The sequence below is a fragment of the Miniopterus natalensis genome, chromosome 17 (assembly GCF_054644295.1).
Source record: "Miniopterus natalensis isolate mMinNat1 chromosome 17, mMinNat1.hap1, whole genome shotgun sequence".
Taxonomy (NCBI): domain Eukaryota; kingdom Metazoa; phylum Chordata; class Mammalia; order Chiroptera; family Miniopteridae; genus Miniopterus; species Miniopterus natalensis.
In genome coordinates, this window is record NC_142097.1 from 12,427,174 (window position 1) to 12,450,879 (window position 23,706).

At 56.0% G+C, this 23,706-nt stretch overlaps 3 protein-coding genes across 5 annotated transcripts in view; 2 read left to right on the forward strand and 1 right to left on the reverse strand.

The window, feature by feature from the left end:
* Nucleotides 1-220: 220 nt before the first annotated feature.
* Nucleotides 221-3,030, forward strand: GGT6 (gamma-glutamyltransferase 6). 2 transcript variants are annotated; one of them, XM_016200912.2, is made up of 4 exons: nt 221-351; nt 951-1,153; nt 1,242-1,355; nt 1,639-3,030. In XM_016200912.2, exons 1-4 carry the CDS (start codon nt 221-223, stop codon nt 2,682-2,684), a joined length of 1,494 nt encoding a protein of 497 aa, XP_016056398.2. In that variant the 3' UTR covers nt 2,685-3,030. The 2 variants fall into 2 exon arrangements, with proteins under 2 accessions (XP_016056398.2, XP_016056399.2); XM_016200913.2 differs by lacking the exon at nt 1,242-1,355.
* Nucleotides 3,031-4,058: 1,028 nt separating this feature from the next.
* Nucleotides 4,059-21,946, forward strand: MYBBP1A (MYB binding protein 1a). Of its 2 annotated transcripts, XM_016200956.2 has the most exons (26): nt 4,059-4,271; nt 4,470-4,565; nt 5,309-5,392; nt 5,479-5,553; nt 5,653-5,760; nt 6,722-6,897; nt 7,046-7,213; nt 7,343-7,460; nt 8,706-9,001; nt 9,217-9,327; nt 9,900-10,025; nt 10,214-10,381; nt 10,468-10,573; nt 14,880-14,976; nt 15,087-15,238; nt 15,574-15,657; nt 15,729-15,872; nt 15,951-16,121; nt 16,228-16,385; nt 17,664-17,916; nt 18,138-18,272; nt 18,356-18,424; nt 19,055-19,168; nt 19,350-19,451; nt 20,422-20,570; nt 20,732-21,945. In XM_016200956.2, the coding sequence occupies exons 1-26, from the start codon at nt 4,068-4,070 to the stop codon at nt 21,393-21,395; spliced, it is 4,128 nt and encodes a 1,375-aa protein (XP_016056442.2). In that variant the 5' UTR covers nt 4,059-4,067; the 3' UTR covers nt 21,396-21,945. The 2 variants fall into 2 exon arrangements, with proteins under 2 accessions (XP_016056442.2, XP_016056441.2); XM_016200955.2 differs by having other exon boundaries at nt 15,729-16,121; nt 20,732-21,946.
* SPNS2 (SPNS lysolipid transporter 2, sphingosine-1-phosphate) overlaps nt 21,774-23,706 on the reverse strand; it is a 33,762-nt gene continuing 31,829 nt past the window's right edge. Inside the window, exon 13 of the mRNA XM_087825942.1 lies at nt 21,774-23,353. Coding sequence (XP_087682068.1) covers nt 22,876-23,353 — 478 coding nt within the window. The 3' untranslated portion in view covers nt 21,774-22,875. The remainder of the gene's footprint in view (nt 23,354-23,706) is intronic.

The following is a 23,706-nucleotide window of genomic DNA, read 5'->3' on the forward strand; positions in this document are numbered from 1 at the left end:
CAGAGTCCCTTGCCATGAGAGCCCCCAGAGCCCTGTGCCCTAATGGGACAGGCTCACGCGCAGCCTCCCTGGTCCAAGACCTGCCCAGACCTGTTCTAGATTCCACACCACCCTTCCTCAAGGCTGCCTCCACCTCCCATCTGCCTGACACGGGCAGGGCCTCCTGAGACTCAGCTGGGAAGGCTGGCAAGCAGGTGAGCTGGGGCGGCTCCGAGGGGCCATGGAAGCCACAGCAGAGCCAGTGCTCTACCAGAAGCTGCTGCTCTGGGAGCAGAGCTGGGAGTCTGAGGAAGAAGAGGAGATATCAGAGCTACTCATTCCTGAGCCCTGGAAGCCCCAGGACTCCTCTGGGTGAGTCAGGGAGAGGTGGGGCACATGGCAACTCAGGACTGAGGCTGGTTAAGTCCCTCTCTCTGGGGCCCCTGGCGGGGCCAGACAACCCGGTGCTTAGCTCACCTGGGAACTTTCTAGTTAAATAGGAGGAATCCAGGTTGCAGCCCAATCAATTGACCTGAACCAGTCAATTCACGGTCTGTGGGTCTGAAGGGGCATTTATACCAAGCCAGCCCTGCCAGCTGCTCTGTCAAAGGTTCCCAAGCCCCACTCCCACCCCCTGGTGCAGGAGGCACCTGCTGAGCAGGTTGGGGCCTGGCTACAGCTGGCTGGGCCCTGCTCCGCCCGCCTGCCAAGCCCCTGTCAGATTTCCTCCCAACTGGCTTAACCCTGCCTCTCTAACCTTCTCTCCTGAGACTCCTTCCCTAGCTGTCCTCAGTCTCCCCAACCTTCACATTTCCATCCACACTGCGTTATCTGCCAGGAAGCCCTTCTCCTTGGCAAATTTATATCCTCTTGCAAGCAAGGTCAACCTTTTGGGAAATATTCCCTGGGTTTTCTTGGGGCCCTTAGGTGTCCCCCTGCCTTGGCCCTGGCTCAAGACAACCTCTCTGCAGGAAAGAAGTTGGTGCTCGGCCCGGAGTCCGGGCCCAACTAGTCGCCGCCCTGCTGCTGTTAGCTGTTGGCTTCTCCCTGGCCATGTGGCAACTCCACACCAGAGGTAGCTCTGCAGAAACCTTGGGCTCTGTGACTCCTCCACCCAGTGGGCACTCCCACCGCCCAGGCGTATACCACCATGGTGCCATCATCAGCCCTGCAGGTCAGTGATGAGAGCAGCTCGGGAGAGGGGAAGGGCCAGGGTCACTGGTCCCAGGCCCCTCCTCATGACTGTCCCTTCCTTGCTGCAGCCTCGTGCTCCCACCTGGGCCAAGAGCTGCTTGTTGCCGGGGGCAATGTTGTGGACGCCGGAGTTGGAGCAGCTTTGTGTCTGGCAGTAGTGCACCCTCATACTACAGGGCTAGGTCAGTGACCCACAACCCCTGACAGTGACCCCAACCTTAGGCCTAATCGGTCACCTGGAATCCAGGCAGTCAGTGGCCCTGACCTCAAAGCTGGGTAGTGAGCAGGACCTAGGACTTGGCCAGTAGCCCCAATCCTAGGCTGTGACCCTTAATTCTATGTGCTCTTGACCCCAGATGGGTCTCCAGACCCAGTCGGTAACTCCTGACCCCAGGTTAAGTCAGTGTCCTTCACCTGGGGCTACTGAGTGGCCTTAACCCCGTGTGACTCCTTTGTTTCCCCCAGGTGCCATGTTTTGGGGCCTTTTCCACAATAGCTCCTCAGGCAATTCAACTGCCCTGACGTCAGGCCCAGCCCAGGCCCTGGTCCCCGGCCTGGGGCTGCCCTCAGCTCTGCCTACCCTGCGCTTGCTGCACGCACGCTTCGGCTACCTGCCCTGGCTACGGCTGCTGGAGGGCCCCACCACACTGGCTCAAGAGGGTTTCCTAGTGGACACACCCTTGGCCAGGGCTCTGGCAGCCCAGGGCACAAAGGGCCTCTGTCCACTACTTTGCCACACTGATGGGACCCCCCTGGGCCCTGGGGACAAAGCCACCAACCCAAAACTGGCTGCCGTGCTACATAGGGCAGCACTTGCCCCCACCCCAGACTTTGCTGGGGATGCCCTGCTGAGTCTGCTGGCCAGAGACCTGGGGCTGGAGGGACCCTCAGCTGAGCCTACGCCCACCTTGGAGCCAGCACTGCAGCTACCTTTGGCCCAGGGCACGCTGTTTACCACTCCGAGCCCCTCAGCTGGCCCAGAACTGCTGGCGCTGCTGGAGGCAGCCCTACAGTCTAGAGTTCCCAGCCCTGATCCCTGCCCACCACCTCTACAAGCTACTGAGAGCCCCGCGAGCAGTGTCCTGGCCACCGTGGATAGCAGCGGCTCTGTGCTCCTTCTCATCTCCTCACTCAACAGCTCCTTCGGCTCTCGACACCTGTCCCCAAGCACTGGGGTTCTACTTAGCAACCTAGTGGCCAAGTCAGAAATTAATACCTGGGCCTGCCCCCTCATCTTTCGTGGCAGCCCAGATGGCACAGAGGCCGATGTGTTGGGGCTGGTGGCTTCAGGGAATCCTGCAGTAGCCAGAGTCACAACTCATGTCCTGCTCAGCCACCTGGCTGGGCCCCAAACCCAGGCCCAGCACCAGCACCAGCACCTGCACCAGCAAGGACCAACAGAGAGCCCCAGTGTTTGTGGCCAAGGGACTGTGCTCCAGGTGGCAGCCCATGCAGAGCATGCCCATGTCTCCAGTGTACCCCATGGCTGCTGCCCCTTCCAGGGGTTCTAAGGGGGCAGGAACAGAGCAGGCCCAGCGGCGATGTAGTGCACAAAGAGTGTGCATCGATTATGTGCTCACCTCTGGCTCAGGCCCTCAGACTCTGGCCTGGTCAGTTACCGGGACTGGCTCTTGTCAGCTAAGGAAACTGAGGATAACAAGAAAAGAGCACCAGGGCCTGGGGCCAACCCTGAGTTTGGATCCAGCTCTGGGAAGGAAAGATGGAAGAATGCCAAGCCCCTGCCTAGGCTCTGGGCCCCATGGGCAGGGCAGGCAGAGCCTGGGGTACTGCTGGCATCTCTGTCCTCCCCCTCAGGCCACCTTCTGCTGATCTCCCTCAATAAGTCTGGGAACAAAATAAAGATCAAGTCCCACGGATGCCATGTGCCATTCCTGCTTCTTGGTTAATTTCCCGTAAGTCTTTGTGGCGCCTGTTGTCAGGGCTTCCTGGATGGGCAGTACAGGAGACCCCTACCCAGACAGGCAGAGCCTGGGCTGATCTCTTTCAGCTCCCTCCTGCTCTGCTCACCTCCTGTCTCCTAGGGCACCCTATATACAAGGTCAACCCCTTAATCGCACTTCCTAAAACAGACAGCAGAGCAAGGAAGAGGTTGAGAGGTCGAGAGGGTGAGTAGCAGGTTCCCCCAGGGGTCTGGGTACAAAAAAGCTGGGTGTATGAAATTTAAAAGCCAGATTTGGCCCTGACCACCCCAACCTCCCTCAGGGCTGGGGTCTCTCTGTCTCTACACCCTCCAGAAACAGCTTCTCAAATCAACAAACAGGGGTGCCCATAGCACCTCCACACATACACACTGTAAAAAGGACCTCTGATTTAATAGAATTCTTAATTCCACACCTCTATCTCCCTGCTGCTCCCTCCCCCGACAGAAAATTCTTCCCCTGTTCAGTAAATGGTAGCACAATCTACCCACTTATTTTAGCCCCAAGTCTGTCATCCCCCTCTTTTTCCCTCCCCCCACACCCATCACCCCCTCCCTATCAGCTCCAAATTAGCTGGAATCTGACCTGTTCTCATATTACTCTGGCCCAATGCACCATTGTCCCTGTTCTTTCTGCTTTTACCTTTTCCCTCCGACAATCCGTCCCCCCCCCAACACAGCTGCAGAATAATCTTTTTAAATGTCAACAGAATCAAGACTTGCTCTCCGTAAAACCCTCCAACGCCCCCAGCACTCGCAGAGTAAAATGCAAACTGTTGATCACCTGAGTGAGAGCAAAAGGGGCGGGCCGTCCCCGGCCCCGCCTCCAGGCCCCGCCCCTCGGCCCCGCCCAGCTCCGCCCAGCTCCGCCTTCCCCAGCCGACCCAATCCAGCGCGCACGCGCCGCGACCTGACCCGGAAGAAGCTGCCTTCAGAGCCCACGTGTTCCTGGAGCATGGTGGAGATGGAGGGTCGGAAAGCTGAAGCTATGTCTCCAGGGGAGGCGACGAAGAGCGGCGCTCGGCCCGCCGACCCGCACGGCCTGCTGAAGCACAGCCGCGAGTTCTTGGACTTTTTCTGGGACATTGCGAAGCCGCAGCAGGAGACGCGGCTGGAGGCCACGGAGAAGCTGCTGGAGTATCTGCGCAGCAGACCAGAGGTATGATGGCGGGGCCTGGGGCAGGGGACTGCATAGATCTCAGCAAAGTCGTGGCGGCGGGACACAGGAATTGGGCACTGGGGGGCACGTGGGCGCGAACCTGGATGCCCGGGTGAGCGCGGGCCGAGGGGCCCGGGGTGGGCCGGCGCCGTGCGCTTCTTGTCACCGGTCAACCCGGGAATGCGCTTGGTTCCGCAGGGGTCCGAGATGAAGTACGCCCTGAAGCGCCTGATCGCTGGGCTCGGAATGGGGCGAGAAACCGCCCGGCCCTGCTACAGTCTGGCCTTGGCCCAGGTGAGATGGTGACTCCTGGCAGGGGACCTGTCATGCCTGTGAACACGGTGGGGAGTGAGGAGGGCAGGTGTCTCAGTTGCAGGGGAGGAGTCAGTGGTCTTCAGAGGCAAAAGTTGGAGGCGGGGAGCGCGGGGTGACATCTGAGCTGATGGGAGGCTTCCCCACGTGGAGGTGGAGAAAGTCTATGAGCCAGGCCTGTCTACCGAGAAGCCCCAGCAGGTGGAGTGGGAGGTTGAGCAGTTTTCTTTTTGGAACTTGTATTGACCAGTCTCTGAGGTACATTTTACTGGGGGTAGTAAGCTTTGGAGTGGCTTCACTTACCTCTGCAATGTTCAGGACTCGCTACCCCTAGGGCCTCTCCGCCCATTATAGGCCACCTCTGAGGAACTTGGACAGCTGGAAGCGCGATAAAGATCGGTCCTTTAGGATCAGCCTCAGAGCAGGCTGTGGGGATAGAGTGTCTGGGACTCTAGGGGCCAAAAGAAGTACTTGGTACTTGCTGCAACCTAGGTAGGTGTGGGGCAGGTAGGCAAGATTCAGCTCCACTTCTGCAGCAGATTCCATTATTAGTGCTGCTCAAAGGGGAGTGAACAGTTTCAGAGGCATCCTTGAGGCCCAAGCAGGGGTATAAGGCCTCTGAGCAGAAACTGAACGGAGAAGTGGGAGGATGTTGAGGTCTGTTGGGGTGTGGCTAGGCTACTCCCCCTGAGCCCCTCTCTCCCTCCTGCCACAACTCCTGGCAGCTGTTACAGTCCTTCGAAGACATCCCTTTGTGCAGCATCCTGCAGCAGATACAAGAGAAGCATGACCTGCAGAAAGTTAAGAAGGTGAGAGTTAGTGTCCCCGGGAGGTCAGCAGCCCTGGGGTGGGGATACTTGGGTCCTTCTCACCGGTGCCTGGAATCCTTTTCTAGGCAATGATGAGACCGGCTCTTTTTGCAAACCTTTTTGGGGTGCTAGCCCTCTTTCAGTCCGGCAGGCTGGTGAAGGTAAGAGCTTTCGGGAAACGGGATATGTGGACTGGCTTGGGAGGGGTGGGAGACAGTGGCATGTCCTGCTCATACCCTCTAATCCTTTGTGGGCACCAGGACTCAGAGGCACTGATGAAGTCTGTGAAGCTACTGCAGGTCCTGGCCCAGCACCACAACCACTTGCAGGAGCAGCCCCAGAAGGCCCTGGTGGACATCCTCTCTGAGGTACAGGCTTTCAGGTTGTGTGCTACTCGTAGAAACATGGAGAAGACATGAGTTAACATTAACTCATGGAAATGCTCTAGAGCAGCACCATTCCATGGAAATACAAGTGTGTAACTGACACTTTTTGTAGCTATATTAAAAAGGTGAAAAAGAAACAAATATAGTTTAGTAACATAATTAACCTAGTGCACCTATTAGGTTACTTAAATAATAATTTAAAGTGTTATTTCAACAGGCAATCAATATAAGAAGTTGTAGAAATATTTTACATTCTTTTTGTCGTGTTAGGTTTTTGAAAGCTGATATGTATTTCACACTTAGAGCAAGTCTCCGTTCAGATTAGCATATCCCAGGTGCTCAGTAGCCACTTGAGGCCAGTGGCTGCCGTGTTGGAGAGTGTAGCTCTAGAACAGCGCCTGGCATGTTGCAAGTATATTAAATGTTTGCCATTGGTTTGGGCAGAACTAACCCCTCATGACCTTCCCCCTCCCTCCACTGCTCTACTTGGGAAATGGAGGTATACTTAATACCTGGAACCTTTTGCTACTGGGGAAAAGTCAGGGACAGCAAAGTCCTGGACCCCAGCTTTGTGCACAGCTCTGGCCGCAGGGCCAGAAGGACCTGAATTTGAACCCCAGGTCTCCACTTGGGGCTCATTATATAAGAAATGGGCTAGTCCTGAAAAACCCAAAAGAGGAGTAATTTAAATGGTGACTCCCAGCCAATTTGCATCAGTGGTATACTTATTAAAAACCCAGCTTCCTGAGACTTGGAAATTGGAGCTTTTTAACAAATGCCCTCCAATGGTTCTGATCCCTAGCAAGGTGGGTTGTGGCTGTCCCACCTCTGATTGGCACTGTACCAGGGGCCTCAAGGGAGCCCATAGGGCTCACTTCACAGGGGAAGAGACAAAGGATGCTGTGAGGGGGCCACCCTCCTTCAACCTCTCTCCCCACCCCAGGTTCCGGAGGCCATGTGGCAGGAGGTCTTGCCAAAGGTTCTCAAGGCCGACTTGAATTCAGTGCTTGGCTCCCCTGAGCACCTGGAGCTCTTCCTCTTGGCCCAGCAGAAGGTGCCCGCGAAGCTTGAGAAGCTCATGGGATCGGTCAACCTATTCTCAGATGAGAATATCCCCAGGTGTGAGGGAGTGGGTGGGTGGGTTCGTGGGGCCAAGGTGCTGCACCTGGCCATTCACAGATTTGCAGTATGGCCTGGGGGTGTCCCTGCTTCCCTGGGCCCTTGTCTGTTCGATGGATGCCACCTGAGTCCCCTCTGCCCTCCACAGACTTGTGACTGTGCTGAAGACAGCCGCCACCTCTGTGAAGAAGGAACGCAAACTGCCTGCTGTGGCTCTGGACCTGCTCCGCCTAGCACTTCAGGAAAACAAATTTCCGAAGTTCTGGAATGAAGTTGTGGAACAAGGGCTACTGAAGAAGCAGTTCTGGCCTGCCAGGTGGCTGTGGAGCTTGTCCCATCTTGACCCCCCCCTTTCCTGTTTGTTAGGTGGAGATGGGTTGGTGGTCCCAGAGTCCACCCAGGGGAGCTGAGGGCTCTAACCAGGCTCTTTCATGCACCCCCTTAGCTACCTGTGCTTCCGCCTGCTGGGTGCATCCTTGCCCCTGCTGTCTAAGAAGCAGCTGCAGCTGGTGATGCGAGGAGACCTGATCCGACATTACGGGGAGCACATGGTCACTGCTAAGGTGGGTGCCGCCCCCTGCAGCCCAGTACTATCAGAAACAGCCAGGCTTCCTGCCAGGAAGGGGGGTAGGCCCCCTTGGGATCAGTCAGCTTCTGGAATACAAGGCTGCTCTTTGTTCCAGCATCAGGGGTCTTCCTGCCTCTGGTCCTGCCTGGTATGGGCAAGCACAGCTGCTGTTGGAAGGAGCCTAGGACCTGGGTATCCCTTCCTTCTGGGTAAAGTGAGCTACCTGAGTCACTCCACCTCTTCCCCTCTGAGCAGAATTTTGGCAAGGTTGGCCCTTCTGCCATCAGGCCCCTCAGCAGAGGCATCACAGCCAGCAGTCTGTCCAGACCTCCATCCACCCTGCTGTTGTTCCGAACACTGTCCGTGCGTCCCACACTGAGCTGAGCACTCCACAGGAGACTCAAGTGGTGGTTAAGAGTGTGGAATGAGGGACCAGGCCACCGGGCCCCAGGCTATGAGACCCTGCATGGGTTTCTTCCCTGCCCCAAGCCTGCCTCTCCTTGTCTCTGAGACAAGAAGAGAGGTGCTTCCTCAGAGTTGTTGTGAAGATGGCCAGTTAATACTTCACAGGCCCTTTAAAGCAGGAAGCAGCTGGGCTTGCTCCTCTCACCAACTCAGTTCAACTTCACAAGCAGCTTCAGAGAGCTATGCTCCTGTTAGAATCCTCGGGGAGGGACAGGTCAGGAAGTAGAGAGCAGTAAAGAGCACAGGCCTGCCCCACATCCTAGTTGTACCACTTGGAGCTGTCTGAAATCACTTCTAAACCTTTTTGTGCCTAATTTTCTTCATCTGTAAAATGACAAAGAGACCCACTGCAAAGGGTTGTTACAAAGATTAGACAAACTTACACATCTCATGGGGCTTGGTATGTGGTAAGCATGGGAGAGGGGTTGGCTTTTAAGCCCCACTGTGACACAGCTAGGAGCTGACAGAAGTGGCATTTGAACCCAGGTCAATGTGATGGCCCAGTCTGGACTCTGAGCCACTGTTCTGCCCTGCCTTGAGCCCAGAAAACAGCTTGTCTTGATCCATTGAGGGGAGGGAAGGAGGGGTCTTCTGGGGCCAGAGTTGTGGAGGCTAGAGCAGTCAGACAGGCAGGCTTTGATGGCAGGCAGAAGCACTGGGGTGACAGAGCAACTCAGCCTGGCTGTACAAGGGAGGGGCCTTGTTGGGCCTCAGTGTACCCTGTGTGGCAGAGGTTGGCAGGGCCGTTGGTCAATGCAGTGCCTGACTCTTGCAGTTCCCGAGCCAGTTCAAGTTTGCTCCAGAGATGAACGAGTATGTTGGAACCTTCCTGGAAGGCTGCCGGGATGACCCCGAGAAGCAGTTGGCTGTGGTGGTGGCCTTCACTTCCATCACCAACCAGGGCCTCCCTGTTGTACCTACTTTCTGGCGGGTCGTGCGGTTCCTGAGTGCCCCCGCTCTCAAGGGCTATGTGACCTGGCTGCGGGACATGTTTCTCCAGCCTGACCTGGACTCCTTGGTGGACTTCAGCACTAGCAATCAGAAGAAAGCCCAGGATGCTTCGATCCACGGGTGAATGGGCCTGGCAGGGGCCCAGGGCTCAGGAGTGGGCTTCCTGGGGTTCCATGGAAGGGGAGGAGGGGAGAGAAGGCGTTAGTTTCCTCACATGTGTTCCCATGCTGGTGGTAAGGGGGCAGAGGTCTTGTGTTCCTGTCTCCAGAATGCAGGAAAGGAGTACCATTTTTACCATCTCTGAATGGCTCCCCTGACCTGGCTTCTGCCCCCAGGCCTGAGCGAGCTGTGTTCCGGCTGCGGAAGTGGATCATCCTCCGCCTGGTCAGCATCGTGGACAGCTTGCACTTGGAGAAGGAGGAGGCCTTGATCGAGGAGGTGGCCAGGTGGGAGATGTGCCCAAACCCCAATTCCCCATGGATGGAGCAGCCAGGGAATTGGGCCTCCTGCTTTGTCCTAGTTTGGGTCCCCCTGAAGCCAAAAGCGTTGGGGCCAGTTTGTCCATGGGGAGCAGGCTAGCCATTCCTCTCCCTTAGGCAGAATTTAGGAGAAATTCCTTGGGAGCCTGTGAAAGGAAGGGACCCAGGAAGTGTGAGGCTGCAGGGGCCTCACAGGCTCAGTCTGGCTCCGCATGTTCCACAGGCAGCCTCTAAGCATCGACAGTGTCAGGGAGCCTCACCACGGCCTCACTGGGTGCTCATTCAGCCCTCACTGTAGTCCCAAGGGGAACAGCCCATGTTCGCAGAAACACTGGTGTGACTTGGTTGAGGATCCGAGTCTGTCTAGGTTCCGAGGGCGAGATGCAGGATCCATATCTGAGAAATGTTCCACTCCCTCTCGTCTCCAGAGTGGCTCCCTCCTCTTCCTCCAGCCCTTCGCTGATGCCATCTAAGGAGGGGCTGGTAAAAATGGGTGGCACTAACTGAGGCAACATGGCTTGATCTCCCACCTTCCCCAGGTTTTGCTTCTTTCACTCATTCTTTGAAACGAAGAAGCCCACATCCCAGATCCCGGAAACTGAGCAGCGGTTCTCCTTCCCTGTGGAGGGCCGGGCCCGAGAGGTGGTCAGCAGTGCCTTCTTCAGGTGAAGAAGCTTGGGAGACGCTAAGGGTGGGCTAGCAGGGTTGGAAGGTGGCCTCGAGGGCACTTGCTCTCTCCAGTTATAAACTGGGAGAAGCTCTAGAGACCCAGTGAGTTCCAGTGGGTCAGAGTGTGGGGTTGGTGGCCACGTTTACTAACCCAACCCGTAACCCTCATCCCACCCACCCTCAGCCTGCTGCAGACCCTCAGCACACAATTTAGGCAGGCCTCAGAGCAGAACCAGGACAAGCAGCCCTGGACCTACCGCCTGGTACAGTTTGCAGACATGCTGTTGAACCACAGCCGCAATGTGACCCCCCTGACACCCTTCACTACGCAGCAGCGCCAGGCCTGGAACCGGTGAGGGGTGGGATTTCCAGGGGATGGGTGGGACACAGGTCTGACACTGGCAGCAGTGGCCTGAGAGCATGCCTGTCTCCCACCAGGATGCTACAGACTCTGGAGGAACTAGAGGCTCGCTCCTCAGAGGCCAAGGCGAAGGCCACTGCCTTTCAGCACCTGCTACTCCTGGTGGGCATCCACCTCTTCAAGGTACGGCAGCCTGGAAAGGACGGGGTTATGGACCTGGGATCGGTGGCCCTGCAGGCTTCCTCCTGAGAGGCTTGGGGACTTTGCCAGGAAAGACTCTGGAGAGTTGAACTTCAAGGTTTCCTGGGTCAGCTGGTCCTGGTGGAGCTTAGTGCCCACAACTGGCCGAACTTTCATTTCTCCAGAGGTTTTCCTCTTGCATCATATGCAGTTCTTATGGGGCTGTTTTGCATCTTTTTTTTTTTTTTTTTAAATAGTTTTTTATTTTACAGTTGACATACAATGTTAGTTTCAGGTGTACAACATAGTGATTAGAGATATAAGTTACAAAGTGATCGCCCTAGTAGGTCTAGAATCCATCTCACACCATACATAGTTATTACAATATTATTGACTATATCACTAATGCTGTACTTTACATCCCCGTGACTGTTTTGATAACTGGCAATTTGTACTTCTCAGTCCCTTCCCCTTTTTCACCCATCCGCCCAATCACTCTCCCATGTGATAATCATCAAAATGTTCTCTGTAGCCCTAGCTGATTTGGCTCAGTGGTTTGAGTCTCGGTCCAGGGACTGAAGGGTCCTAGATTTGGTTCTGGCCAAGGGCACGTGCCTCAGTTGCAGGCTTGATCCCCCACCCTGGTCGTAGGAGACAACCAGTCGATGTGTCTCACATCGATGTTTCACTTTCTCCTGCTCTCTGAAAAGCAATGGAAAAAATATCCTCAAGTGAGGATTAAAGAAAAAATCTCTGTACCTATGAGTTTGTTTCTGTTTTGTTTTCATTTTTTTAGATTCTGCATATAAGTGAAGTCATGTTATTTGTCTTTCTCTGTCTGACTTATTTCGCTCAGCATAATACCTTCTAGATTCAGTTATGTTACTGCACATGGCAAGATTTCATTCTTCTTTATGGCTGAGTCATATTCCATTGTATGTATGTACCATCTCTTCTTTATTCGTTCATCTGTTGATAAGCACTTAGGTTGCTTCCATATCTTGGCTACTGTAAATAATGCAGCAGTGAACATATGGATGTGTATATCTTTTCACATTAGTGTTTTGGAGATCTTCAGACAAATACCCAGAAATGGAATTGCTGGGTCTTTCTTTGTCTCTTGTAGCCTTTGTTCTAAAGTCTATTTTGTCTGATATAAATATTGCTACCCCAGCTTTTTGTTTGTTTGTTTCCATTTTCATGAAATGTTTTTTTTTATCTTTTTACTTTCAGTCTATGTGTGTCTTCAATCTGAAGTGAGTCTCTTGTAGATAGCATATGTAAGGGTCATATTTCTTTATTCAGCCAATCTGTGTCTTTTGATTGGAGCATTTAATCAATTTACATTTAAAGTAATTGTTAGGTAATGTTACTGCCATTTTATTCATTTTTAAAAATCTTCTTCTAATTAAAGAAGTCTCTTTCACATTTCTCGTAATACTGATTTGGTGATGATGAACTCCTTTAGCTTTTCCTTGTCTGGGAAGCTCTTTATCTGTCCTTCAGTTCTAAATGGTAGCTTTGCTGGGTAGGGTAATTAGTTGCAGGTTCTTGCTTTTCATCACTTTAAGTATTTATTGCCACTCCCTTCTGGCCTGCAAAGTTTCTGTGAGAAATCAGCTGAGTCTTATGGGAGCTCCCTTGTAGGTAACTAACTGCTTTTCTCTTGCCACTTTTAAGGGTTACCTGGTGTGACCTACAAAGTGATCTGCAGATGGTTGCCACTTTTGTTGGGCTTGGAGGTGCCTGGGAGAGGCTAAGCTGTGAACTGAGGCCAGATGCTGCTAGTGCGTTGCTTGGAGCCTCTTAGCAAGAGGTTTGGGGCACACTGAGGCCAGATGCTGCTTGTTTTAGGGTTTGTGAACCTTTGTGAGCTTTTAGGAAAGTCCATATCATGAGCCAAGATAGTCTGTTAGCATGGAAAAGTCACTGGGAGCAACTTGAGTGGGCCTGAAAGTTGGGTGGAGCTGGATCCTAGGGAATCACCAGGGCTGGCCAAACAGCCAGGTTGATGGAGACTCAGATATGGTGCCCACCTGCCAGCTCTGTAAGAGGAAGGGCTCAGCAAGGGAACAATGGCTTCTGCCAGCACTTCTGTCTGGGAGAAAGCTTTCCTTCCAACCCTCACCCCAGACAATTCAGTTCCTCCCTATATATCTCTGGCACTTTTCGAGTTGCTATCCTAGCACTGGAGTTCAGAACCAGTGAGTGAGTCCAAGTAAGTCCGTGCGTGGGCCCTTTAAGAGGAACACCTGCTTGGGACTCCAGCAGCTCTCTGTCTCACTCAGCCACAGTCTCCACTGGTTTTCATAGCCAGCAGTTATGGGGACTTCTCTTCCCACCCCTGGAACCCTGGGCTGAGGAGCCCATTGTAATGCTGGGACCCCTCCTCCGCAGCAGAGATATATCCCTCCTGATTTTTAACCACCAACATGGGTGTAGGACCAGCTTGTTCGGTATCTGTCCCCTCCTACCAGTCTGGCTTCTTCTGTATATCCTTAGTTATAAGACTTCTGTTCAGCTAGACTTCGGGCTGTTCTCAGTGGTGGTGGCTCTGTGGTTTAGTTGTGATTTTGATGTCGCCGTGGAGGAGGCGAACACAGCATTTACCTGCTCCTCCATCCCGGCCGGAAGTCTGCTTCAAGTCTTAAGTAGGCTGAGGAGGCAGGTTCTCAGTTGCTCACTTCTGGTCTCTTGGCTGTGGGTTTTGCTTCTGGGCCCTGCCCATAGACAAGTTGTGTGGATAAAGGTTGGCCACGATGCCCCTTCCCTCCTTGGCATTGGGCATCAGGGCCCTGGTGATTGGGGACATTTTTTTGTTTCTATGTTTGGTTTTTGTTTTTTTAAATCCTCACCCAAGGATATTTTTCCCATTGCTTTTCAGAGGGAGTAGGAGAGGGAGAGAGAGAGAGAAACCTCAACATGGAGAGGAGGGAGGGAGAGAGAGAGAGAGAAACATCTATTGGTTACCTCCCACTTGCGCCTGGCCCAGGGCCAGGGATTGAGCCCACAACCGAGGTATGCACCCTTGGCTGGAATCAAACCTGGGACGCTTCAGTCTGTGGGCTGATGGTCTAACCACTGAGCCAAACCCCCTAGGGCTGGGGACATGTTTTGTGCCCACCCCAGACCCTGGGATCTCTGAGCTTGACCTGGACCAGGTATGTCGAACCCCTGGATGAAAAGGTGCCTGGCCACAGCCCTGGCTGGTTGGCTCAGTTAAATGGAGCATCATCCTATTCACCAAAATGTTGCAGTTCAGTCCCAGGTCAGGGCACATACCTAGGTTGCAGGTTTGATCCCCAGTCAGGGTACATGTGGGAGGCAACAGATTGATATTTCTCTCTCTCCTCCTCCTCTAAAATCAATAAAAACATATCCTTGGGTGAGGGTTTTTAAAAAAAGCCCTGGCTGGTTAGAGCATTTGCCCATTGACTAAAGGGTCATGGGTTTGATTCTGGCCAAGGGCATGCACCTCGTTTGCAGGCTCGATCCCAGAGGCCCTGGTCTGGGTCGGGGCATGTGAGGGAGTCAACCAATCAGTGTCTCACTCTCACATCGATGTTTCTCTCTCTCTTTCTCCCTCCCTCCCTTCTACTTTCTCTAAAAAAGCCAATGGAAAAAATACCCTTGAATGAGGATTTTTAAAAAAAAAGGTGCATGCACAGTCAGGGACCTGGAGACAAAGATGGCCAGAGCTCTGGGCTTCTATTCTGCACTATTCTACCACCCCTGGCCCAAACGTTGAAACCTTCCACTGCATTATGAGGGAGAAGTCTGCCTTTTCAGTACCATGGGTCACACAGGCTGTTTTTAGAGGCCCCCGAGGGTGGACAAGAAGGGTGGGTGGCTGGAGTCTGGGCTTATCCCCAACAAGATGGGTTTAAATCATCTTAAATTAAATTAGTTAAAATTAGTGATTTTCATTTTTTTTCTATGTAATAATGTTGAGTCAGGTATAGGAGGAAAAATTGTGGGTCATGAGGCTGGGCCTGCTGGCTTCCTGTGACTCTGACCCAGCATTCTTGTCAGGCTCCGCCCCTCTAGGCATCATGGGGAAGCTGGGCTCCATCTCCCTGAGGGCTCCCAGATCCTGTGAGTGCATGTTAGGTGTAAAAGGTCATCACCTCCAGGGCTGCCCCTGGGGTCCAGCTGGTGTCCATTCTGGGTGGTGAGGGTGACTGACCAAGCCAGGCTGGGGTGTTTTTAGTCTCTGATGATGGCAGTAGCTCCCACTTGACTCTCCCCTCCCCTGGCTCAGCAGAGGCCGGGAATGGGGCTTGGCTCCTGATTTCTGCCCCTCCCACAGTCCCCCACAGAGAGCTGTGACCTCCTAGGTGACATCCAGACCTGCATGAAGAAGAGCCTAGGGGAGAAGACCCGCCGGACCCGCTCCAAGGCCACCAGTGTGTCATTGCCCCTGGGGTGGGAGTGGCAGGGCACATCCTGGGCACAACAGGGATCTGGGATGGGGCAGCAGTGCCCTGCCCAGACTCAGACCTCTCCCCGCTTGCAGACCCCCAGGAGCCACCATGGGTGGAGGTGCTGGTGGAGATCCTCCTGGCGCTCCTGGCCCAGCCCAGCCATCTGATACGCCAGGTGGCCCGGAGCGTGTTCAGCCACATCTGCTCCCACCTTACTCCACGTGCCCTGCAGCTAATCCTGGATGTAAGTTGGGGCCTTTGGGGAAATGAGTCCTGGGATGTGGCTGTCCAAGCACCAGGTTGCACCAGGGCTGCCATATCAGCCCCTCGTCCTGGCTGCAACCTGCAGAGTGGGTGGGGGCCTCACTCGGCTGCTGTGCAACCCTGTCCAGGGGGCGCTGAGTGGTCGTCATGTATCAAGGAGGTGCTGGCACTGGGTTTTGGGGGGTGTAGCCTTACTTCCTAGGCTTCGTTTTCCCCCTTTGACCTTTTGGCCAGGACTAGACTGGGCAAGGCCAGGGAAGTGGGGGACCAGCGGTCTGAGGAGGGCAGAGAGTCAGCTGCTGGGATACCCCGCAGGTGCTGAACCCGGAGCAGAGCCCAGACGAGGACGACAGCGTGGTGATCACAGACGACTCCGAGAGGCAGCCGGAGGGTGAGGAGGTGCGTGTTGGCGGGGGGCGCGGGGCCAGGCACGTGTGCGATGGCAGGTGCTACCCTCTGGCCACCCACAGGACAAGAGCTCAGAGAGCGAGGGCAAGAACTCGGAGAGCGAGGAGAGCAGTGGGGAGGAGAGCGACGAGGAGGATCGCGACGGGGACGTCGACCCCGGCTTCCGGCAGCAGCTGATGGCCGTGCTGCAGGCAGGGCAGGCGCTGGTGAGCAGAACTCCGGGGCGCCTGTCCCTCCGTGCGTGTGCCCGCGGGCCAGGCTGCTCACTGGCGTCTGTCCCTCAGGGCGGTGTGGACGACGAGGATGATGAGGAGCTGGGGGACGAGGCCATGATGGCCCTGGACCAGAACCTCGCCAGCCTCTTTGCTGAGCAGAAGCTGCGCATCCAGGCCCGGAGGGACGAGAAGAACAAGCTACAGAAGGAGAAGGTCCTCCGGCGGGACTTCCAGATCAGGGTGAGCCCGACGACCAGCCTGCGTGCCCGTGCCCCTGGCCCAGTCGGCCTGCTCGTCCCCTTCCTCTAATCCCTCCACACCTGACAGCCTACCCATCCTGCCACAGGTCCTGGACCTGATTGAGGTGCTGGTGACCAAGCAGCCCGAGAACCCCCTGGTCCTGGAGCTGCTCGAGCCGCTGCTGAAGATCATCCGCTGCAGCATGCGCACCAGCAGCACCAAGCAGGAGCAGGATCTCCTGCACAAGACGGCCCGCATCTTCACGTGAGCGCCGGTGGGCGGGGCCCCGACAGGCCACAAAACCCGAGACCCCCAGAACAGTGCCGGGCCTTTGGGGTTTCCCAAGTAGAAAGGTCGGAGCCAAGTTTCCGGAGTGGGCCTGCTTGGCTCTCGAGGTTCACTGCTCTGACCCGGGGCACATGTCGCTCAGCAACTCACACACAGGCCTGGTTCTTCCACCCATTCTCCAACACTAGCAGCAGCTCAGCATAGACCAGTATCCTCAGGAGACCCCAGTCCCAGCCCTGCTCTCAGGGTCATTGCAGCTGGGAAACCAGACTGGTCATCTGGCAATGACGTCCTGGGACTGGGGGGGGCAGGTAGTGGGTAAGAGACTGGGAGCACAAAGTGGTGTGGGGCACTAACCCACTAGCCCAGTCTTGAGGTACCAGGGAAGGCCTGCTGGGAGAGTTGTCAGCAATGCTGGGAGCTACAGAGTTCATCAGGACTGGGGCCACAGGGAGGGCAAAAGGATCCAGAAGAGAGCATCAGATGCAACTGAAACGTAAGAGTCCTTGTGGACTCGCCCCCAGCAGTTCGGGAGCCACAGAGGTGTTTTCACCAAGAGCACAGGCGGGAGTGGGGGCTGGCTTGTCTTGTAAGAAATGGGTGGCAGCATGGGCTGCACTTGAGCAGGAAGATCAGCCAGGGGGTGGAGCAGGTGGCAGATTCAGACCTGCCTTCGGAACACAAGGGTACTGGGGAGACGAAGGTCTAGGGATTTGAGGTGCCAAGTGCACAGACTAGAGCAGTAGGGAGAGTGTGATGGATGGTGCACCCCCAACTCATCTCACGCCAGCTTCCAGCTCCACTTTCTCCGCTAGTTCTCCTGCTGCCTGCTTGGGCACTGTTGGGCTTGTTGAGTGTCCTGCCTCTGGTCCCTACTGTGTTCCCAGCCCTGCAGGGGCCACACAGGGTTCTGAGCACACAGACCCTGGTCTTGCTTTACGAAGGCATGAAAGCCACTGTCCCACAAGGGACAGGTGTAGACAGGAGGTGTGGACCAGGTCGGGGCTGGTCAGCCTGGGGTGCAGCCTTAGCTCAGGGAGCCGAGTTTCCCCTCCGGCTTGTCCTCAGAGCAAATCTGCAGGTGGTCCTGGTCCTCCCTCTGCAGCCTTAGTCAGATCCCTTTTCCTCTCTAGGTGTCTTTCCCTGCCTGTGAAATGGGACTCAGGGACCCTACTCTTGGGGTTGGCTCTGCTTGGTGGGAGCAGGGGTGGAAAGAGAATGTTGTAACCAGCTCTGCCCCTTACTGCCCCACAGACATCACCTGTGCCGTTCCCGGCATTACTGCCGTGACGTGGGCAACTGCATGGACACATTGTACACACAGGTGGAGCGGCTGGTGCAGCAGGCTGCTCACCAGGCCGACTCCTCTGTCGCCCTCTACTACTTCAACGCCTCCCTCTATCTCCTCCGGGTTTTGAAGGGCAACACTGCTGATAGGTCCATCTGCAAGACCCAAAAGAAGGCGAAAGCAGGCGCTAAACCCAGCACCAAGCCCAAGGGCGCAGAGGTGAGCAGGCCCTGGCCCAAGAAGGCTCAGCCTAGAAAGTCCAGTGCCAATAGATAGGAGCAGATCCCAGGCAGCAGGCCAGGACCATCTGTCCATTTCACAGATGGGGAGTTGAGGCCATGAGTTCCCAGGGACCCAGCTTTCAGCCTCCTTAAGGCAGCCCAGGCTCCACTCCCATACCACGGATCCCTCTCCCTGGCATCACACCAGTTCTCTCTCAGGTGGCCCAGGCTACCAGCTGCTTGGATTTGAACCTTGTGACCCCGATCTACTCATCAGCACTGAGCTCCTTCCTGACCAAGCGCAACAGCCCCCTCACAGTTCCCATGTTCCTCAGCCTTTTCTCTCGGCACCCGGTGAGTATTTGGTCCGGCCCACCCCCTCGGGGTCCCTGCTCAACCCAGACCCCTGTCTCACAGCCCTGTCATTCACTCCCTAGATGCTCTGTAAGAGCCTGCTCCCCATTGTGGTCCAGCACGTGACAGGCCAAAGGCGGCCTCGCCATCAGGTAGGGGCCTGTCTGAATTACCCACTGGACTCATTTCGGGCTAGGTATTTGTGAGGCCCAGGAGGCTGCCCTGGTGAGAATAAGGGTGACGAGGCCCACTCCACCCTTGCCCCTCTGACCTGGCTAGCCTCTCATGTGCTGCAGGCACCGTGTAGCTGTGGGGGTGCAGACAGCTTTGCTTCTGCTTCTGCCACTTCCCAGGTGACCTGAGCCCTCTGACTCTATATCGCTCACACTCTGACCTGCACAGAGGAAGCCCCTGGCTATCTGCTCAGGTGCCTCACTGATGGGCAGGGCAAGGATGGAGACGGGGAGGCTGGAATAAGACAGTACTGAGTAGTAAGAGGGTCAGGAACTGTCTCCATCCAGAGCCCTTGCTCCTGCACCCCAGACCTCTATTCCTCCACTTACCTGACAAGGGACAGGAGCAGATGATTACTGAGCCCAGAGCTCCTGCGGTGAACCCAGGAAGTTTGGACCCAGAGCAGCAGGCAGCCCCTCACGCAGCCTAGTGTTGTCTTGGTCTTAGCAGGTGCCCAGCAAGCTGCCAAGGCTCTTAGGGCCCCTATGGTTCCCTAAGCCTTGGCCCAGCATGCCGAGGCTCTTAGTGACCACGTTCCACCACCCCAGGCCCAGGCCTGCCTGCTGCTCCAGAAGGCCCTGCCCATTCGAGAGCTGAGACTGTGCTTTGAGGACCCCGAGTGGGAGCAGCTGATTGGTCAGATACTGGCAAAGGTCACTGAGGTAACAGCCATGGAGCTCCCCTTTCACACCCCCATCAGGAGTGGTTCTCTCAGACCCTAAACTTCGGGGTGGTTTTGGGGGTACCCCAGCAGACATTTCTTCCATTGGGGCTTTGGTCTCATGTGGGAAATGGCTTTGGAAAGCTCTCTAGACTGGCTCAGCCTGGCCGCCTTCTCCTTAGAACCTGCGGGCCCTGGGTGAAGCACAGACCAAGTCGGAGCACCTGAAGGAGCGGTCCTCCTTGGAGCTGCTCAACACTCTTTTCCGGATTATCAATCATGAGGTGAGATCAGGAGGGTGGTCACTGGGCAGGCAGAGGAGGTAGTCTCAGCACAGGCTTAGGGGCAGGCTGGGAGCCATGTGGGGAAGGTTCCGGGTGCCAGAGAAGGATTGGGCTCTTTTTGTTTGCGTGGTTAGAGAGCCGTGGACACAGGTGATTGACTTGGGAGGGGAGAGTGGCAATGCCTGTGCCAGGCCAGGCTTGGGGTAGGAGGCTGTGCTGTTGTTGTTTGTGCTCCAATAAGAAAGCTGAGAAGGGGCTGGAGGGCTGGGGACCACGGGAGGAGGTGAAGAGGTTCCTGGTGGGCAGGTGTTAGGAAGGAGCTGGGTTCCCAGGCCTGCAGAGGGGGCAGGGGGCTTCAGAATGGGGGCCAGGTGGCAGCTGTGGGTGAGTGTCTGGGTCCCTCCATCTGACCCAGATGAAAGGTCTGGGAATTCCTGGCGTAGACACAGTCAAAGCCCATGTGCAGGGCAAGCTTGCTGAGAGGGTGCTGGAGGGAGGAGAGGGGCCTGGGCTAGAGTCTTGCAGAATAGCTGGCGGGCCTGAGAAGCAGTGCTAAGGGTGGTGGTAAAAAGCCAGGAGTGGAGGGTGCTGTGGAAGCCAGTGTTCAGTCTGTGGCAGGGAGGGTGAGATGGGAAGAGGGGCTTTGGCCACCCTGATGTCAGTGCATGTTGCCCTCAGAGGTGGGCAGGCCAGAGCCACGGAGGGGAGGATTGAGTGGGGGGTAAGGAAGTAGAGATGGGGCTTCTGGCTGCACGGAGAGGGAACAAACATGGCACCTGGGGCTTCTTTTTCTTCCTAAGGCAAGTGAAATGTGATTTACAGGCAGGAGGAGTGGCTGAGGTTGCAGAAGGGGGCATGGGGTTCCAGAAGAGGCAGTAATTGGGCATGGTGAGAGGACTGGGGACCAAGAGCTGGGAAGAGGCCCTGCTGCCCGCCTCCATTATGGCCACAGCTTTCCCACCCTCTGCAGAAGCTGACCGTGGACCTGACAGCTGTCCGGGCTGTGCTGCAGAGCCAACAGCAAAACCTGCAGCACAGGGTGCAGCAGGGGGAGCACTCGACTGGGTCCAGCCGCCTCTACGACCTGTATTGGCAGGCCATGAAGATCCTCGGAGTCCAGTAGGTTCTGGGAGGAAGGGCTGGGGAGACCCTCACGCTGCACACAGTCCAATATGCGTGCTCCAGTGTGGGAGCTTTGGGCAGCTTGGGTACCCTGGGACCACAGAGGTGGAAGACACTTCTGCTCTCGCTGGACACTTACTTTGCTCACTTCCTCCCAGGCGCCCAAAGTCAGAGAAGAAGGATGCCAAGGAAGTCCTCAGTGCCACGCAGAGCCCCGTTAGCATGAAACGGAAGAAAAAGGGATTCTTGCCAGAGACCAAGAAGCGCAAGAAACGCAAGTCAGAGGTGACCACGCAAGAGGATGCCCAGCCTGCAGCCACTGGTGGGGACCAGCCCCCCAGCACAGGCAAGAAGCGGAAAAGGAAGAGAGCTAAGGTCACAGCCCAGGCCCAGGTGAATGGGACGCCTCCTGCCAAGAGTCCTGCCACCAAAAGTCAGACCCCAGAACCCCCTGCCAAGACCCCGAAGTTGCAGAAGAAAAGTCAGAAGCTGTCGCAGATGAATGGGATGCCTGCTGCCAAGAGTCCTGCTACCAAGAGTCTGGCCTCAGAGCCCCCTGCCAAGACCCCAAAGCTACAGAAGAAAAGTCAGAAGCTGTCCCAGGTGAATGGAGTCACTCCTGTGTCCCCCACGGAGCCTGCTAGCGAAAAGCAGTATCAGAAGGAGCTGCCCCAAAAGGGGGTCTCAGGCAAGTCGCCACAGTCGGCGCTGCCGCAGAAAAAAGCAAGATTAAGATTGTCTCTGGCCAGCAGGAGCCCCAGCCTTCTGCAGAGCGGAGCCAAGAAAAAAAGAGCACAGCTGAGGAAGGCGAGAAAGCCCTGAGAGCAGGCCCTGTCCCCCAGCCCCTCCCCGTCAGCCCAAGAGACTCCTATTTTTGCACCAGGATTCTAATAAACAGGCCACTATGTGGGGTACTACCTTCTGGCACTGAGGGGAGAGGGTCTGCCACTAGCCTACCGGGAGGTCCTCCTGTAGCAAGTGCAACCTGGGCTGTGTGGCCCTGGCTGGGCCCTGCTCTGCTCTCTGGCTGTGCTGTTTCTCAGCTCAGAACACACTGGAATTGTGTGGGGCTGGGGCCTCGGCTCCTGGTGGTGTGGGCCGGGGCCCGGGCCAGGGCTCATGCGCAGGCAGGTGAGCACAGGTGCGGTCACTCGTGGTGCCCTCCCCCGCAAGGCTACTTCACTGTAGGAGCCACCGGGGCATGATTTAAATAGGTTTTATTTCTTCATTTACAAGAGGAATATATTTGGCTTCTCTCTTAAGACTCTGAGATTCACAATCAGCAGCTCTAAAAAATAAAGGAGCAGTTTGGCTTCCGGAAGGAAGAGGAGGCAACACTTGGACCTGGTTCTTGTACAACAAGAAAACATTGCTGGGGCCCCAGGTGAGGCCGGGTGGGAGGTGGAGGCCAAGCTGGTCTTTGGGGATCCCACCCCCTTGCTGGGCCCCCGGGGTACCCCAGAGCTTGGCGGGGAGTGGGTATTCCAGTAGCTTACACACCACTGAAGCCACACCAGCCAGTAACTGCAGGGCAGAGAGCATTGTCCGAGCTGACTCTTAGGGTCCCCTGCTGGCCACAAGGGGCCCCAGACCAGAACCACCTTGATTCCAGCAAATGTACAGGGAGGGGGTGGAGCAGAGGAGACATGGTAAGCTGCACACTTCGACCACAGGCAGCAGCTGCACCCTGTGTGTGGCTATGAGGATGGGATGGCGTATGCAGATGGAACTACAGGTGGTCAGAGGCTGGGGGCAGTGGTGGGATGTGTGAAAATGCACTTGCGCAACAGCAGCTGGCACTTGCGTGGAGGTGGTTCTGGGGTGTCAGCCTCCACCAGGCTATTCCCTGGGTCGGGAAGCTTAGCGGATGGCTGCTTCCTCTGGCTGTCAGAGTCCTGGCTACTGCCCAGCGGATTACAAAAGTAGTCCCCTGGGCCCTGCCTCTGGAAAAAGCCCAGTGTGCCACAGGAGTAGGTCTGGCTCCTGTGGGGGGTCCAGGAGGAGATGAACAGGTTTTCCCAGAGGCTGCAAGGAGCCCTGTTTGGGTGGGCATCCCCCAGTGATCTCAGGCCTGGGGACACAGGTGGTATGTGGCAACCACCAGGGCCTTCACCCCTGGTGATGTCAGCTCCCTATTGAGATGGTCCCCACCTGGGAGACCGCCAGGCTGAGAGCCCAAAGCAGCAGAGACAAGTGACCCTCCAGGCTACAATGACGGGTACCCAGCTCTGCCAGGTTGAGTCCAATGTCCCAGAGGCAGAGGCTCAGCTGAAAGGCTACGGTCCCCACACACCAGGGAGCCTCAGAGCCTATAGTGCCACCCTGAGGCCTGGGTCACTTCTCTGTGCAGTCCAGGAGCTGTTGGGTCTTCAGTGCTGCAGGTAGTGCCTTGCCCAGCAAGCTGCACAGGAAAGTCTAGCTCCCTGGCCCCACGGTCTGGTGAGGGCAGGGACTTGCCCAGGATCACATAAGCTGGTGACAGGCCAGACTCTCTCCACACACTCAATGGGGGCTGTCTTCTCCCTGGGTCCCAGGGGCCCTGCAGCCCAAACCCACAGCTGGGGGTCTGTCCAGCCATGTGGCCCCAGTGCACACAGCCTTCCAGATGAGTTGAGGACACAGCCTCCTCTTGGAGCCATGGCCACTCAGCAGTCCCAGACCAGGGATGGGCGTCCAGCCATGTGTCACATGGGAAGTTGGATGGCCCAGCAGGGCTGGGATGCTGAAGGACACCTCCCAGACTAGGTGGGAGCAAGCGGTCTTCATAGTTCCAGAGGCACCTAGAGGGAAGAGATCAGAGGTGGGACTTCTGGAGGCATCATTTTAGGGCTTCCTTCTTCCTTTTCCTTCGCTGTTTGGAGAAACGCCTTGCTCTGGGCTTGGGGCATGAGAGGGGTGTGGGTGTACTGGGGCCAGGGTGTGGGGCGGTGACCTTGGGTCTTTCACTGCTAGGAAGTGCTCCCAGGGGCCAGGCCCAGAGGAAGGTCAAAGTAGGAGTCAGGCCCTGGCACCCCTAGGAAAACACCCGATGACAGAATCCAGGATAGAGCAGGGAGTCCTGCCCAGTCATGGCCCTGACCTATGCCCCCAGCACTTGTGAGGAAGGAAGGGGAGCCGATTTACTGGAAGAGGG

Excerpts from the sequence above, each read along its gene's own strand:
- MYBBP1A (XM_016200955.2), top strand. The coding sequence starts at position 4,068 with ATGGTGGAGATGGAGGGTCGGAAAGCTGAAGCTATGTCTCCAGGGGAG. Across the intron at positions 4,272-4,469 it reads ATCTGCGCAGCAGACCAGAG|GGGTCCGAGATGAAGTACGC; the intron begins GTATGATGGCGG and ends TTGGTTCCGCAG. Across the intron at positions 7,214-7,342 it reads AAGCAGTTCTGGCCTGCCAG|CTACCTGTGCTTCCGCCTGC; the intron begins GTGGCTGTGGAG and ends GCACCCCCTTAG.
- GGT6 (XM_016200912.2), top strand. The coding sequence starts at position 221 with ATGGAAGCCACAGCAGAGCCAGTGCTCTACCAGAAGCTGCTGCTCTGG. Across the intron at positions 352-950 it reads AAGCCCCAGGACTCCTCTGG|GAAAGAAGTTGGTGCTCGGC; the intron begins GTGAGTCAGGGA and ends ACCTCTCTGCAG. Across the intron at positions 1,356-1,638 it reads CCCTCATACTACAGGGCTAG|GTGCCATGTTTTGGGGCCTT; the intron begins GTCAGTGACCCA and ends TGTTTCCCCCAG.